The 14,631-nt window shown below is 36.6% G+C and overlaps 2 protein-coding genes across 5 annotated transcripts in view; both read right to left on the bottom strand.

Moving 5' to 3' along the window:
* Nucleotides 1-1,105: 1,105 nt before the first annotated feature.
* On the bottom strand, nucleotides 1,106-10,364 carry adss1 (adenylosuccinate synthase 1). Its single transcript, XM_060879046.1, has 13 exons — nucleotides 10,090-10,364; nucleotides 9,019-9,121; nucleotides 7,444-7,506; nucleotides 7,062-7,112; nucleotides 6,600-6,666; nucleotides 6,384-6,491; nucleotides 6,214-6,295; nucleotides 5,998-6,124; nucleotides 5,760-5,914; nucleotides 4,521-4,645; nucleotides 4,302-4,399; nucleotides 1,474-1,623; nucleotides 1,106-1,367 (listed from the first exon to the last, which is right to left on the bottom strand). Exons 1-13 carry the CDS (start codon nucleotides 10,273-10,275, stop codon nucleotides 1,315-1,317), a joined length of 1,368 nt encoding a protein of 455 aa, XP_060735029.1. The 5' UTR covers nucleotides 10,276-10,364; the 3' UTR covers nucleotides 1,106-1,314.
* A 2,891-nt stretch (nucleotides 10,365-13,255) lies between these two features.
* The window catches only part of inf2 (inverted formin 2), a 35,434-nt gene continuing 34,058 nt past the window's right edge, over nucleotides 13,256-14,631 (bottom strand). For all 4 annotated transcript variants that reach the window (XR_009649134.1, XM_060880274.1, XM_060880276.1 and 1 more), the window contains one exon: nucleotides 13,256-14,578. Coding sequence is in view for 1 of the 4 variants with exons in the window: in XM_060880275.1 (XP_060736258.1) it covers nucleotides 14,541-14,578 (38 nt within the window). In the remaining 3 variants the exon portion in view is untranslated. The remainder of the gene's footprint in view (nucleotides 14,579-14,631) is intronic.

Genomic DNA, 14,631 nt, shown 5'->3' with positions numbered 1-14,631 from the left:
ACCAAAATTCCTCCACAGCACTGCAACAGACTCATTGAAAGTTATTGCAAAAGCTTTATTGCAGTTCTTGCTGCTAAGGGTGGCCCAATCAGTTGTTAGGTTTAGGGGCAAACACTTTTTCAAACAGGGCCATGTAGGTTTGGATTTTGTTTTCTCTTGATAATAAAAAGCTTCATTTAACCGCATGTTGTGTTTACTTGTGTTATCTTTGACTAATATTTAAATTTGTTTGATGAAATAATAAAGTGTGACAAAAAAAATACAAAATCAGCTTTTTCACACCACTGTAGAACATATGTCTGGTTGCATTCCACCCTGTGTTTTTTGATTCATTTCTTTCTGTTATTTCTTTCCAAAGAAATTTCACTTGGGTTGCTGTTTTGGACCTGATGTTCAAACAGTCTTATGTTTGTCTAAGGTTTACTGCTACCATTAGGCCCAGTTGCAAAGGAGCATATGGAAGCTTGGAATACAGTAAAGGAACAGAATGTTCTGCGTTTTTATCTATTTCAGTAGCAGCTTGACTAATGTCATGTCTAAATTTATCCAATTTGAAAGAAAACTGTGAAACATTTATTTAAGAGACAGCAATATTAGAACGAGGAACAGAAACATATAATAAAAGAATGTTGTACTATTAATTAAGTTCTCCCAAGAAAACCATTTAATGCAACAGTTAATACATTTATTCCTGAGGTTGTTTATGGAGTGTCTACAAATTGCAAACTTATGCAAACTGAAAATTTATGCAAAACAGAGTATCTCAAAATTGCAAACTTATGCAAACTCCATAAAAGTTGTTTATGGAGTATCTGCAAATTGCAGATACTGTAATTTTTCTGAAAAACTCACACTGTAGGTAAAAAAAACTATTGTGTGCTGCCAGAACATTCTACATAACTTTGCAGATCATTCATGCTGTCCTTATATCTGTTACACTCTGACTCACACACACACACACACACACACACACACACACACACACACACACACACACACACACACACAAAGTCTTCTGTAAATGCCTTTCATCCAGGAAGAAACTGAACAATGAGACAGACATAACTGAACAAAAAGACAAAAAATAATGCCTGATTATAACCTGTTATTAAGAGACAGATAATGTTTATTAATTTATTAACAATTATTAACATTTATTAATTTTCAATGTCAGATGCAAAATCCAACTTGTATTGATACACAGCATTTGTGAATGCTAATCCATTTGCTGTGACGCTCATTTAATTGTCATGGATTTCCTGAGAGGATCGTGTGTTATTGAAGAACTCCATACGCCACTGGAGGACAGCCACTCTAGAACATCTGTATCATGCATTCTCTGGACTTGCCTACGCCAACCCACTTAACTGCAAAGATATGAAAACACCAGTTAAATCACCAAGGTGCTGAATTACCTTCAAAATATAACTTATTGCTTTGCATGTTTTATGCTAAGCCATGTGTTTGACTTACTAGGTACACCAATGTGATTCTCCACAAAGCGGATGTAGTTCTGGGCTTTGGGGGGCAGATCATTCCACTTCCTGGCTGTTGAAGTATCTGTCTTCCAGCCAGGCAAGGTCTCATACTCCACTTCAACCTTCTGGAGTACCTCCAAGTTAGCTACATGTCCGAAAAATAATAGAGTGAAAGAAATTCAGCAGACCAGCAATTTACATACAGTTACAAAGGATTCTAAATGAATATACTCATGACCAACCAGGAAAATAAAAACAACCAATCAGGTATAAAAACAACAAAAACAACAAAAAAACAACATTAATACACAGTGCCCTGGCTGAAGTCAATTATGTGTTTCAGAGTTGACAGCCTTTGGCTTGAAATCATTGTTTTTGGTCACTTTGACATCATTTGGCAGTGGCAGTGATATGTGAATAAGTGAATAAAAGAAAAGTGAAAATAAGTAATAAGAATAATCTTAAGCACATATGTCAAGTTAGCCTTTTTTTGTCCAAATTAAGTCTTAATAGAAAATATGCTTACTTTAAGTAAGTATAAGTAAGTATTTCCATATATGAGTATGTAAGTGTATATGCAACATACAGTTCAAATGGTATTTGGACCATTGTTTTAACTTTCTATTCCTCCTATTACTGCTCTAATTAGCCCTTATGTTAAATATGATCACTTTTGATGTGTAGCAGTCAAGACCTATACATTTTACAGCTTTATAACATTCAACATGTAATTTAAATGGCAGTTTTCACTTTACTCAGAATTCATCTACCAACGGGTCAAACAAGATACAACAATGAGATTGGATCCATTAGTCTGAGGCTATGAGAGCTCTTGGATGAATTCCCACTGTTGGCTGGGGAATGGAATAGGGATCTATCACTCATGTTGATTGCCCCAAATTGGTCAGACAAGTACAGGATTGCAGACCTAATTTGGTCACTGTACAATGTTCGGTATCTGCAATGTGCATTTACATTCCTACATATTCCTACATATGCTACTGATTAGCACTCTTAGTAAACACTATAAGCAAGAAGCAGCTGTCCTAATGGACTGTGTAGGTTATCGACTTTGGTACACTAGCAAAGGGAAGCCTACTTAGCTGCTTTGTAAGCAGACTTTACTAAGAAAACAACAAATTCTTAGGCCTGCCTTTGGGGTGTTTCTATTCAGGAATCTCTAGTGAGGTTGGGACACTGTGTCGAGTGCTGGTGTGCTCAAAGGGTCATGCCCAGGTCCTTGGTGGTCAGTCTACAGTATCAGTTTCAGAGTCTGTCTGAAAATAGAGGAGCTGGTAATAGTTATGGCCATAACCCCAGTGTGCAGCTTGAGTTTGTTATGTCACTAAACCACATGCAGGACATGGTTTTCATTAAAAATGTCAGTGTACATAGAGTGATTCATGTGTGCCAACAGGTTTTCCAGTTTCTGGTGCTGAAAAGAAAGAAGCATGCTAATAGTATGATGCTGTCACCACTGCACTTCATTCTTTCTTCCTTCAGCTGCTCCCTTTTCGGGGTTGTTACAGCGGATCACGTGGTCCACAAATTAGATTTGGCACAGGTTTTACACCGGATGCCCTTCCTGACACAATCCTACAGTTTTTATCAAGGATCAGGACAGGTACTGAGAGTTAACGCTTCAGTGGCTGGGTTTGTGCCCTGTCTAGGAATCGAACCAAGGCCACAGCAAGAGAGGGTGGGATCCTGCCACTGGACCATCTAGGGGCACAGACCACTGCACTTTATTGAGTGTTGTAATTGGTTGATGAGTGATGCCTGGTTTCCTCACTTGGCAGAAAGAGTTCAGTCTTGCTTCCATCAGACCATAAAGTCTTATTTCTCCTAGCCTACTGAGGAGTGGCTTTCTTCTGGCCTCCATACTATAAAGGCTTGATTGACAGAGTACACCAGAGGATACACATTGGCAGATTCCACATGTTCAAACAGGACATCTAGAGTGACCTTTATATTCTTGGTTATTGTCCTCACTTGAGCCCTTCTCCCCAGTTGGGCCAGGTAGGTAGCTCTAGGTATAGACTGGGATGAAATTCATCTATTTAAAAATGATGTAAGCCACTATGCTCTTTATAGTTATTGAAGCTATAGATTTTTGGTTCCCTTCCCCAGATCTGTCTATCCCCAGTCTTATCTTGTTTTTTGCTCGGAGGTGTTCTGTTAGCCATGGGGCTTTACATAGACAGATGTGTCTGTCGAAATTATCTACAATTCCAGATACCTACAATCTACACATACCAGTAAATTTAAAGTTCAACTTTAAGCGGCATTATTATAGACACCTGTTCATTTACTAAGTCAATCATGTTACAGCACAATGCATAAATTCATGCATATACTGTATATGCCAGAAGCTTCAATTAAAGTTCACATCCAATAACAGACACGATCTCTGTGACAATAACCATGACACGGTTAATTGTGCCATGGCTGGTTTGAGTACTTTAGAAACTGCTAACCCCTTGTGATTTTCACACCAACAGTGTCTAGGGTTTAAGCAGAATGGTGTCATCCTGTCATCAACATCCTGTGTATGGAGGCTATACAGGCTGTCCTCCATACTCTGGCCTTTTACTTTAAACTCTCTAATAAACAAGAAATTTCCACCTATAGTAAAAAAAAAAGTTGTATGTGAAAATCCAAGTATATAAGCAGTTTCTATAATACTCAAATCAACCCATCTGGTACCAACATCCAGGCCACAATTAAGCCTCCCAAACAAGTCAGAGAGATCACAATTTTTCCTTCATTCTGATGATGTGAACATTAACTGACAATAGTGATAGTGATTCTTTCAGATTTTACCTGGGAAATGGGGAATTCGTTTGCCATTGAGTTTGTAGGCGATACCCACTTTAATCTCATCAAGCACGTCAAGAATGTCCAATTTAGTCAAAGCAATTCTGCAGAAAAACACAAAAGCACAAAACTCCTCTTTGTTCACACAATATATTGCACAGTACTTTCATTTAAATATTGTTACATAACAAAAGTTTAATTTTTCAAATGTACTAAATAACTCACGCAGTGAAGCCGTTGATCATGTGAGCATATCTAAGGATAACTAGGTCCAGCCATCCACAGCGTCTCTTCCTGCCGGTCGTCACACCAACTTCATGACCTCGTGTCTGTAACAGCTCTCCTACAGCCTGAATAAAAAAACATTTAATAAAAACAATAACCTTTCAATTTATTTATTGTAAATTAGCACTCTTGTCAGTGATGATTACTGTATTATTTACTTTGAAAATGCCACATTAAATACCTGTGGTATTCATATCATGACTCCCTGTAATAATTCACACCTTTCTGCCCTTTCTGACTAGCATGGCGTGTTATGTGGCTGGAATTTGTCTACATGCATGAAATGGTTTTCTCACATTATTGACAGTTAAGCAACAAGTGGAGATGTTATGTAATTGTACTTGGACCTAAGCCCTGAAAAGTATGACCTAAGGCAGTGTTTATGTTTTGATTGTTTTTGAGTGAGCTTTCCCCCCCTTTGATAGCAATTATCTAATGTCAACCTAAAATAAAATAATTTAAAGGAATAACGTTTTACTTTATAGATTTTATTTATAGTAATCATCTGAATAACTCTCAGCAAGTAGACCACTGTCACATTCTGAAACTAAACTCCTGGCACAATTTCACAGCCTAAAGTTATCTCCTGAACATGTGATGGTTATTAGAGCACTGAAACAGCTGGTGCTGTTGGATAATCCTCTCATTCAATGATGAATGAAAGTCACAATATGTATAGAGGTTATAAGATTGCAGTATAGTACACACAAGGGTCTTAGGAAACAGTGTTTACCATTTGAGTCAATAAGGTGTGCATTACATAGACGTTATGTGTTACCACACATATGTGCTGATAGTCTTCTGCTGGCACTCACATATTCATGCAATAAAACAGCTGTGTTTTTTCAATCGTGTTCAGATGTGAAAAACCTCAGAGACATGATCATTTAAAAATAAAAGTACTGATTAAATTATTATGGCACTCTGTCAAATCACCATTAAATTTGTGACACATGTAAATGTATTAACCTAGACATTAACAATACAATTTTAAATAACAACTGGTGTACCCAAACTGTGCTTGAGAGCAAGTTTCTGTTTGTCTACACCACTTATATTTGACTGTCACATTAAATAATAAACGGATAAATAAACGGAAGCTAAAGTGTGGTCATTTTTAAGAATATTATTTAGACAGATTGTACCTAGTCTGTAAGTGATGCATACATGAGCCCTTACATTGAGTTGTTCTGTTGGGAAAGCCCCAATGCCCACTCTAGTGGTATAGGCTTTTGATACGCCATACACATCGCCAATATTTGCTGGAGGAATGCCAAGGCCGGTGCACACTCCCCCAACAGTGCAGTTGGATGACGTCACGAAAGGATAAGTTCCTAAGCAGAAGACAGACAGACCCTTTGAATGAGCTGTGTAAGTTACGCTGATGTACATGTAAAACTCTCTTGGATGTCAGTACCAAAATCGATGTCTAGCAGGGCAGCGTTTGCCCCCTCCACAAGAATTTTCTTCAGAGGTCCGTGAATAGCATCATACATAAAATACACTCCATCCCTCACCATGGGTCTTATTCTCTCTGCATAATCCTGCAAATGTTCATACTGAGGATTAGGTCACAAAACCATTGTGTCCATGTTCATATCACATAAATCTAGAGCTTTTTAATTTGATTTGCCTTTAGTATTTTTAGTTCACCCTCAACATCCACTTTAAGAGCTGGATACATGGACTGGTATTGCTGCACCAGGTTTTTGAACCTAAAAGGGAAAATGCAGAAGCTGTATAAGTTTAGATTCTAATCACAACCTTGTAAATTTTGGTTGGCATAAAAAGTTAGAACATTACTTAGTAGAAAACTCTTTAAAGTCTGCTAGCAGGTCACAGATGCGAAGTCCAGTTCGGGATGCCTTGCATGCGTACGTTGGTCCAATGCCTTTCTTGGTCGTTCCTATACTGTTATGAAAGATCAAACCGTAAAAATAAATGGATATGCTTCCTAAACCCAAGTCCTGTGTTATTCTAGATAGAGCCTAATTATTTCATGAAATCACCACATCTTACTTCTTGCCTTCCTGTGCTTGTCTTTGTACTTCTTGCATTCCATCCACAGCCTGGTGGAAATCAAAAACTAAGAGAGAAAAGAGTTCTGCATCAGCATCATTTTTGAAATCATGACACAGAGTATCATATGCACATTGTTTAATACAAACTTATTGACTTTTCTCATGCCTAGGAATTGTGTAACAAATATATTACAGGGTTGGCCACATTTTGTAAAATGTTAAGATTGCAAAATCCATGTAAAATTACGACATGAATGTGAACATAGTTATTACATGTAGCTAATCAGCTGACTACCTAGCAAAAGTGTGCAGATTTAGTTGTTGGTATAAATAAAACTCTATTAGAATTTTTTTTCTTTTTCCTTCAGAGGGTTGTTAACAGTAGTGAGAGAACATTGATTAAATAGTGTGTTAAAAACAAGTTAGGAACAAAGCCAACATACAAATACATGTATTATACCTATGTGAGCTCTGTCAGAGATGACGAGTCTCTTCTCCCATCCTTTCAAGCCTAGTCATGAAGATTAAAAAAAAAATCAATAAAATTCCTGGATGAAACTGACACAACAGTATAGCTGTTAATTGTTTAGATATTTACCAAATAAACAAAATTATAAAATTATGAAAAGTGAATCAAATTGGCATCATTTGGCTCTGCTGTCCTCCAGAACATACAGTAGTCAAGTCAAACACACCTGTTCCACAGACATCTCTCAAAACAGGACTGTGGTTAAATATCAGATGTTTGTGCTCTTTGTGCCTAAAACAACACATGTGTTGGACCCATTTGATTTTGGACAATTAATCACATTACAAAGTAAACTACTGCAGCTCTACTTTACCTTTCTTCTCATTTTTGTCAATCTCTTCAAAAAGCCCTGGAAGATGAATGACTACACCGTTACCTGTAAGTGGACAGAGGAACGAGTAAAGTTCAGAAGCAGAATGACTTTTGTAAGTCACTTCATATAGTTATTTTATCTATTATTTCTTTACATGCCCCTTGATCCCCAACAAAAACCTTCCTAGGTTAAAAAACATTCTTTACTGAGATTAGCAATAAACAAGAAACAATGGCTTCTTGATAAGATAAACAGGTACCGACCCTCAGTATCAACACACAAGGTATATATATACGTATATATATATATATATATATATATAATTGAGACAAAACTGCATTGTGTGTTTGCATTTTTGGAGTCAAAATATTAAATTTTTATTAAATATTAAATAAAATACTAGAAATAATAAGCTAGTAGAAAATCCATCTCTTCATTCATTTCTTCATGCTATGCATATCTTCATACAATTTAATAAATCACTGTAGAAATCTCAAATCTGAAAATAGTGCTTCCACTGTGCTTCTTCTTTTCCACAGTTTCAATCACATAGACTATTGCTATTTATCAAAGAAAATCACTGATATAGTGAAGTTTTCAGTTCCACATTTTCCATCATGGGAGAGTCTTAAGGACAGAGGACTTTCTGCTTTCTGGTTTCTCTGTAACATGTGTTTTCTTTTCCTTATTTATTTCAAGAGAGAAAAATGAGGCTGGTGAGTAAACAACTGTTTATAACATAAGTGGAACATTATAAATTATTAGTTAATGCATTAATTAGATATAAATTCATATATATTTTCATAAACCAACAACTTTCAAATTGTATACATTTTCAATTCAATATTTTACATACTGCCTGTTAATCACATGGCTTTAACAGTAACAGTGATGGTTTAGCATGACCATTTTGATTTAAACACTGAAATTTTACCCATCAAGCAACATTTGTGCTAAAACAAACGCTCAGTAAACACAGATTGAAGGTGCTAAACTATGTTAGAGAGCGGTGAATGCACACGACTAAGTACAGATTCATTTAAAACATAGTAACACTGTGGCTTTTCTAAAATGTAAAGAAATCTCAGTAAAAAATTTATTTGAAGTACATGTTTAAAATATTTAAGAAAAATATCACATATACATATTTAAAATATTTTTAGAAACAGAAACCCCCTGTAGTTATCTGTAGAGCTCTGATATTTCTAAACATGATGATCTGAAAACACTGATTTCTGATAACAGGAACTAACTTCTCTCACCGACATCCCATAACATTAAATGTATCTACAAATAAGTAAACGTATGGTGAGTCCTTCAGTTTAATTGTTGGAAAATTGAGTGGTATAAGATAAATAAATCATTTTGTGATGTGCTGCAAAAGCAAAACAATCCTCTTGAATCCTATGCTCAGTGCCAGGGGTAACACTACTCTCTGACATGGATTATTTTCTTATAACTGCACAGCCTGTTTTATCCCTTACTTAATAGTCAATGATCATAAACAACTTCTCCACACTAAGAATTATTATTAAACAGCTTGTGTTATGCCATGCATACAACTCAGCTACTCACCAATGAGTGATATACATTTGGTGTTGATGATACCACTAGGCAGGAGATGAAAGTCATACTCTGTCCCTTCGACCACTACTGTATGGCCTGCATTATTTCCTCCCTGCAAGATGACACAGACATAACTTTCATATCCGTATAACGTAAATGACCATTATACCTTGTGGATTTTGGTTGACTGGCTGCCCAAAAACACGATTTTTATTCTTGTTTTCATCTGAAACTTTTATGCTGACCCTTACTTGCCCTTTCGCAAACCTGAGACAGGTCAAATATGAAAAGATCGCCCCCCACAAACCAGAGCTTACAATACAGGGCCTATTTTTTGAACTGCTATGGCCAAGCGGCTCACTTCACGCTTCGAGCTAAGTCTGACTTGGCCTTCTCACATGTCAAAGCTAGCTTGCGAATGTAACCCAGCCTCACTTGTGAGAGGTTGCACCCAGGCCTGTGAGTGACATTTAGTGAGGTTATGGACATCACTGTTATAAAGTTCCAGACTGGAATCTCTGTTGAGCAAAAGGAGTTAGACTAGCTTTTCTCTTATTCTTTTTTATTTATTTATTTTTTTGAACGCATATGCAATGGCTGGGTACAGAAAGGGTTGACTAAAAAAATACCATGAAACTGTGTGAAGAAATACAAAGTATAATACATACAAGAAATCAGATACAGATACAGAGCTGTTTTTTTTTTTTTTATCCCTGAACTATTCACTAACAATTTAAAAGGTCATAAGGTCCATGTTGACATTGAATGATCATATATTTGTAGACATTATAATATACATTATCTAAGTTACTTGTTTTGAGTTACTGAAGTTTGGGGTTAAATCCATTCAATCCTAATAATAATCCACTCAAATAGGATCATAATAAATACATACAGAAGTGAAAGGTGTGTTATTATTGGAACCACTGATAATAACCACTGATTTAGCATCATGTAAGTCCTTTCCAATTATATTAACTTTGCAAATCTCCACAAAGCAGCTACTAATACATGTAATTTTCAGGGGTTTTAAAAAAAAAATAAAGTTACATACATATGCTAAAACAAGCACGAACTCACCTGACATCTGCAGACGATGTCAGCCTCTGTGGCCAACAAGTCCACCACTTTTCCTTTGCCTTCGTCTCCCCATTGCGCCCCGAGCACCACGGTCACTTTGTTGCCCGATTCTGCCCGCGGTCGTTTTGCCCCTCCGGAGGCGTTTATGGGGTTGTAGTGGTCGTTCCCTGAGCGGCTCGATGACATTCTTACTGGCCTGAACACCAACAACTGAGTCAGAGCAGAAGGCAAAGACTGAGCGCTCCGCTGAACGAAAAAGATTCACGCATGCGCAGTGACCCGCCGACCTGCCTGCTCTGTGAGACGAGTCAGCGCAAAAAAAGTACCAAGGTAGATTTGTCTGAAGCACCGAAACGGGCACAATTTACATCATTTAATTCTGATAAAGTATATCATTTTAAAAATGAAATAAAATCCTTATGAGTAGGCATGACTTAGATAATTAAGTTATGGGCACCAGGTAACAAAAGGCATGAGGTGAATTTCATGTTTTTCTCTGACTTAAATTGTAAAAATGCTTTTTGTTTGTTTTTTCGTTTTACCTCTGTATGGGTTCTTACGCCTATTTACTTATTAAAATGTGTCCACACTTAATTATCTATTTACCTTTCTTTACTAAATTGTGATTGGATATAATAATCCATCCCGATACCTTACTAAATTGTGACTGGATATAATAATCCATCCCGATACCTTACTAAATTGTGATTGGATATAATAATCCATCCCCATACCTTACTAAATTGTGACTGGATATAATAATCCATCCCCATACCTTACTAAATTGTGACTGGATATAATAATCCATCCCCATACCTTACTAAATTGTGATTGGATATAATAATCCATCCCCATACCTTACTAAATTGTGATTGGATATAATAATCCATCCCCATACCTATTATACCTAATAGTCTAACACTATTAAAATCTGGAAGGATCATGATGAACCATCATCTTCGAGGAAGAAATTTGGTCAGAAAAAAAATCTTGAATGTTCAATGACACTTAAAAGTTTTGTGTAATCAGATTCTAAAAAAACAACAGTGGAACTAACGGCAATATTTTCTAGTGAAAATAAGGGCATTTCTACATGCACAATGTAAAACTAGATTTGTAAATTTCGTTGTGACAAACTTTGATGGTGGCTTTGACAATGCAAGTATTTGCAAAGGCTGGTGATTTTTGGAGGCGTGTGGACATAAGGGTTAGTGTTACTTTTGGAGGCAAGTGGACAGAAAGCTAGGGTGCCAAAACATTTTGAGGTAAGTAGAGACGAGCATGTGACGTCATCAGAATACCGTGAGGAAGTTCCCCTCATTGTTCTGAGTGTTTTGATATGTCACATGTCAATGTTGTAAAAAGTTTTTTGATTTTGCATATTTTGGGGGCGGGGCTGCAGCACAACCGGAAGGCCAGTCGGTACACCAATTTAAAACTTTGTTCAGAGTATCACCCTAAAGGAGCTGGCCGAGTTTGGTGTAGATAGTTCGAAAGCTTGCAGAGTTATAAACCTCCAAAGTTTATAATGGGAGTTTACGGGAAAAAAGGCCACTTTGAGGCCCAGTACCGGAAGTACCGGTACTCGGATCGCTTAGAAAAGTAAGAGCAACAAACTTCAGACCAGGGTCTACAACATATCCGAATTTGGTGCACGTGGCTTGAAAGCCCTAGGAGGAGTTACTCTTGACAAAATTTTTGTCTAAGCTTAAATAGGAAAACAGAATGTTTACAAGGCCAACATAAATATACTACAATTTGCTAGGAAGCGTAAAGATTGGATGGAAAAATGACATGTGGTCTGATAAATCTAGATTTACAATGTCACAGAGAGATGGGCGAATCAGGGTAATGAAACAGGCCGATGAAGTGTTGCCCCATCATACTTAATGGCTACTGCCCAAGCCTATGGGGGCAGTGTTATTATCTGGGGTTGCTGGGGTCATCGGGTCTAGGTTCAGCAACATTATAAGCTCAAAAAATGAGGTCAGCTGAATATAGGAATATACTGAATGGCCAATGGCACAGGCAAATTCCAAGATGACAATGCCAGGATTCATCGGGCTCAAATTGTGAAAGAGTTGTTCAGGGAGAATGAGGCATCATTTTCAGACATTCATTGGCCACCAGACCTTAATCCCATTGAGAATCTCTGGGATGTGCTGAAGAAGACTTTATGTAGAGGTCAATCTCTTCCATCATCGATACCACCATGAAGATCTTGGTGAGAAATTCTGGATGGAAATTAATGTTGACATTGCATGAGCTTATTGAAACAATGCCACAGTGAAAGCATGTGATAATCAAAGCAAAAGGAGAACCAATGGAATATTAGTGTTTTGGCTATTCAGTGTATATGCTGTCAAATGAGCAGGAAATACTGCTTCACTTTTCCTACCAGGGTGGTCCTTCCTTTGTGTATTCCCCATTCAACCGTTTATTGCTGAATCTTTTATACTTATATTTATGTTGCATATCATATAATGATCATCAGTCATGTTTGGACTGATGATGGCAGCCACATCATTAATTCCCCTATGCTCGCTAGCATTGCAGACATTCCAAAGATGGATCATGATCCTGTAACAGGATCCGACACACTACAAATTAAAATATGTTTTTGTCACAGTATAGGGAACCCACTGGCAGTGCATAGCAATTCTAACACAAGGAATCTGAGTGGTGTTCTTTGTCAGAAAGAGGTAATGATCAAAGATCTGGAAGGCTAGGTATTGCAGGGTTACTGGGGACAAGTATCCCACTGTTATAAGATACATCAACTAGTTGGAGGCAAACCATAGTCCCCTCTGAAATCCTCAGACATCACAATTTTCTGGTTGTTTTCTTGCAATGGGCTAAGACACAGTTTGCTTGATTGCCTAATTGGATGTAATCTAAAGATTAGCTTGATTTCTGGGTCCTACAGAGTGTGTCTTCTTCTGATGGCCCATATTAGAACTGTAACAGGCCAGAAAGTCAGTGTTGGGTGTTACCATGCACCTTCCCCCGGCCCCAGGGGTGTAAGTGTGGCAATCATCTCTTAGCAAAATTCAATAGTCTTATGATTAATCTGATGAAACCTAATGCTCCATACTTATGTAATTGTGGTTCTGTAAAGCCTCTAAACAGGCATCTCAAACCTGAAAAAGTTCAGTAAGTTAAACGATTGTTGTACATCAGCTGTATTTATTGTGAATAATGCATCACACAAAATGTTCAGTGCATAAGCTCTTACGTCTCATCGATTATGAAGCCAACTATTATTAGTTACTTTATAATGAACACAAAGAACTGAAAACATAAATGATATCTTTATCAAAATGGCCATTATAAAAAATAGTTACATAAAGTTTGTTAATAAAAGGTATTTAGTGGAAGTACAGATATATTAAAGAAAATACATCATATTAATACAATGTCACATCTCAGAGAATAGTCAAAAAGCTGAACCAACATTTATTTTTTCATTGCGTGTTGAAGTATTGTTGGGATTTGACATGAGTTTATTAAAAGCACATTGATAAATGTTGATCCATTGTATTTTGGCATCAAGTAAAAAAAAACAAACAAAATCTTGAAATTGACCAACAGTGTGCAAGAACTTAATATTGTCTTATGCTGACTGTTAGTTGGTTAAATTAAGTGTCCATCCAGAACAGTTAATGTAAATTACACCAACCACAGTATACTCAACAAGCTGTATTTATTTCAATAACAACTTTGCAAGAGATAGATATCAACTAAATTATTTTTCTTAGGTCTTATCATACACTATCCTAAGTAGTCAGTCATAAATATAACATTTATATGATTACTAAGACAGCCAAATAAAATACGGGACCAGTTTTCCAGGCAGGTTTGCACATGATTAAGTGAGATTTAAAGCCAAGCTGCCAACCTTATTAACTCCAAAGAGCAATTCAAAATGATTAGTTTGTGCTCTAAGAGATGGTTATATTGCTATAACAAACCACATCATAGAATACTTTCTGTCCCCTTAAACAGATACTGTACATTCACTCAGAACTATATCTACATTAAAATATTACAGCACAATTTTGATTCAGATCTGGAACAATGGACCATCTTACACTATTACTGCTAAATACACATAATTCCAATATACAGAAATCATTTAGATTTTTTGTCCATTGCTCCCAGATATATTTATCTATATGTAAACAATCTGGCTTATCATAATATAGTGCACAAACTACAGAAATATTTGGCCACATTCAACTCTACAGAGCAAAAGTAAGCGGTTTCAAAAAGTAATATTTTTTATAATAATTTTTTTTTTCTTCTTTAAAATATCAGAACGGGGTCCGTCGGCACACACCAAAGTTTTGTGCTCTGTGTGATCAGCCCTTGGTTTCCCTGTGTTATGCGTGAAAGAGCTGTTAAAGGGAGCTTTAAAAGTTGATCTTGAATACACTTATACAATTAAGGCTTCATCTCTTCCCTCGTGGTTTCCCTTTCTTGGGTCTCCCTGGAATGGTAATAAAAGTAAAAGTAGAAAAATAAATAAACAAATGACCATCA

The sequence above is a fragment of the Tachysurus vachellii genome, chromosome 10 (genome assembly GCF_030014155.1).
Source record: "Tachysurus vachellii isolate PV-2020 chromosome 10, HZAU_Pvac_v1, whole genome shotgun sequence".
Lineage (NCBI taxonomy): Eukaryota > Metazoa > Chordata > Actinopteri > Siluriformes > Bagridae > Tachysurus > Tachysurus vachellii.
Note: the sequence above shows the minus strand (reverse complement) of the source record. Positions and strands in the feature narration are given on the sequence as shown.

Coding starts and splice junctions, on each gene's coding strand:
- adss1 (XM_060879046.1), bottom strand. CDS start 10,275: ATGTCATCGAGCCGCTCAGGGAACGACCACTACAACCCCATAAACGCC. Junction 6,667..7,061: donor CTCTGACAGAGCTCACATAG/GTATAATACATG, acceptor TTTCTCTCTTAG/TTTTTGATTTCCACCAGGCT. Junction 4,400..4,520: donor ATGATCAACGGCTTCACTGC/GTGAGTTATTTA, acceptor GTTTTTCTGCAG/AATTGCTTTGACTAAATTGG.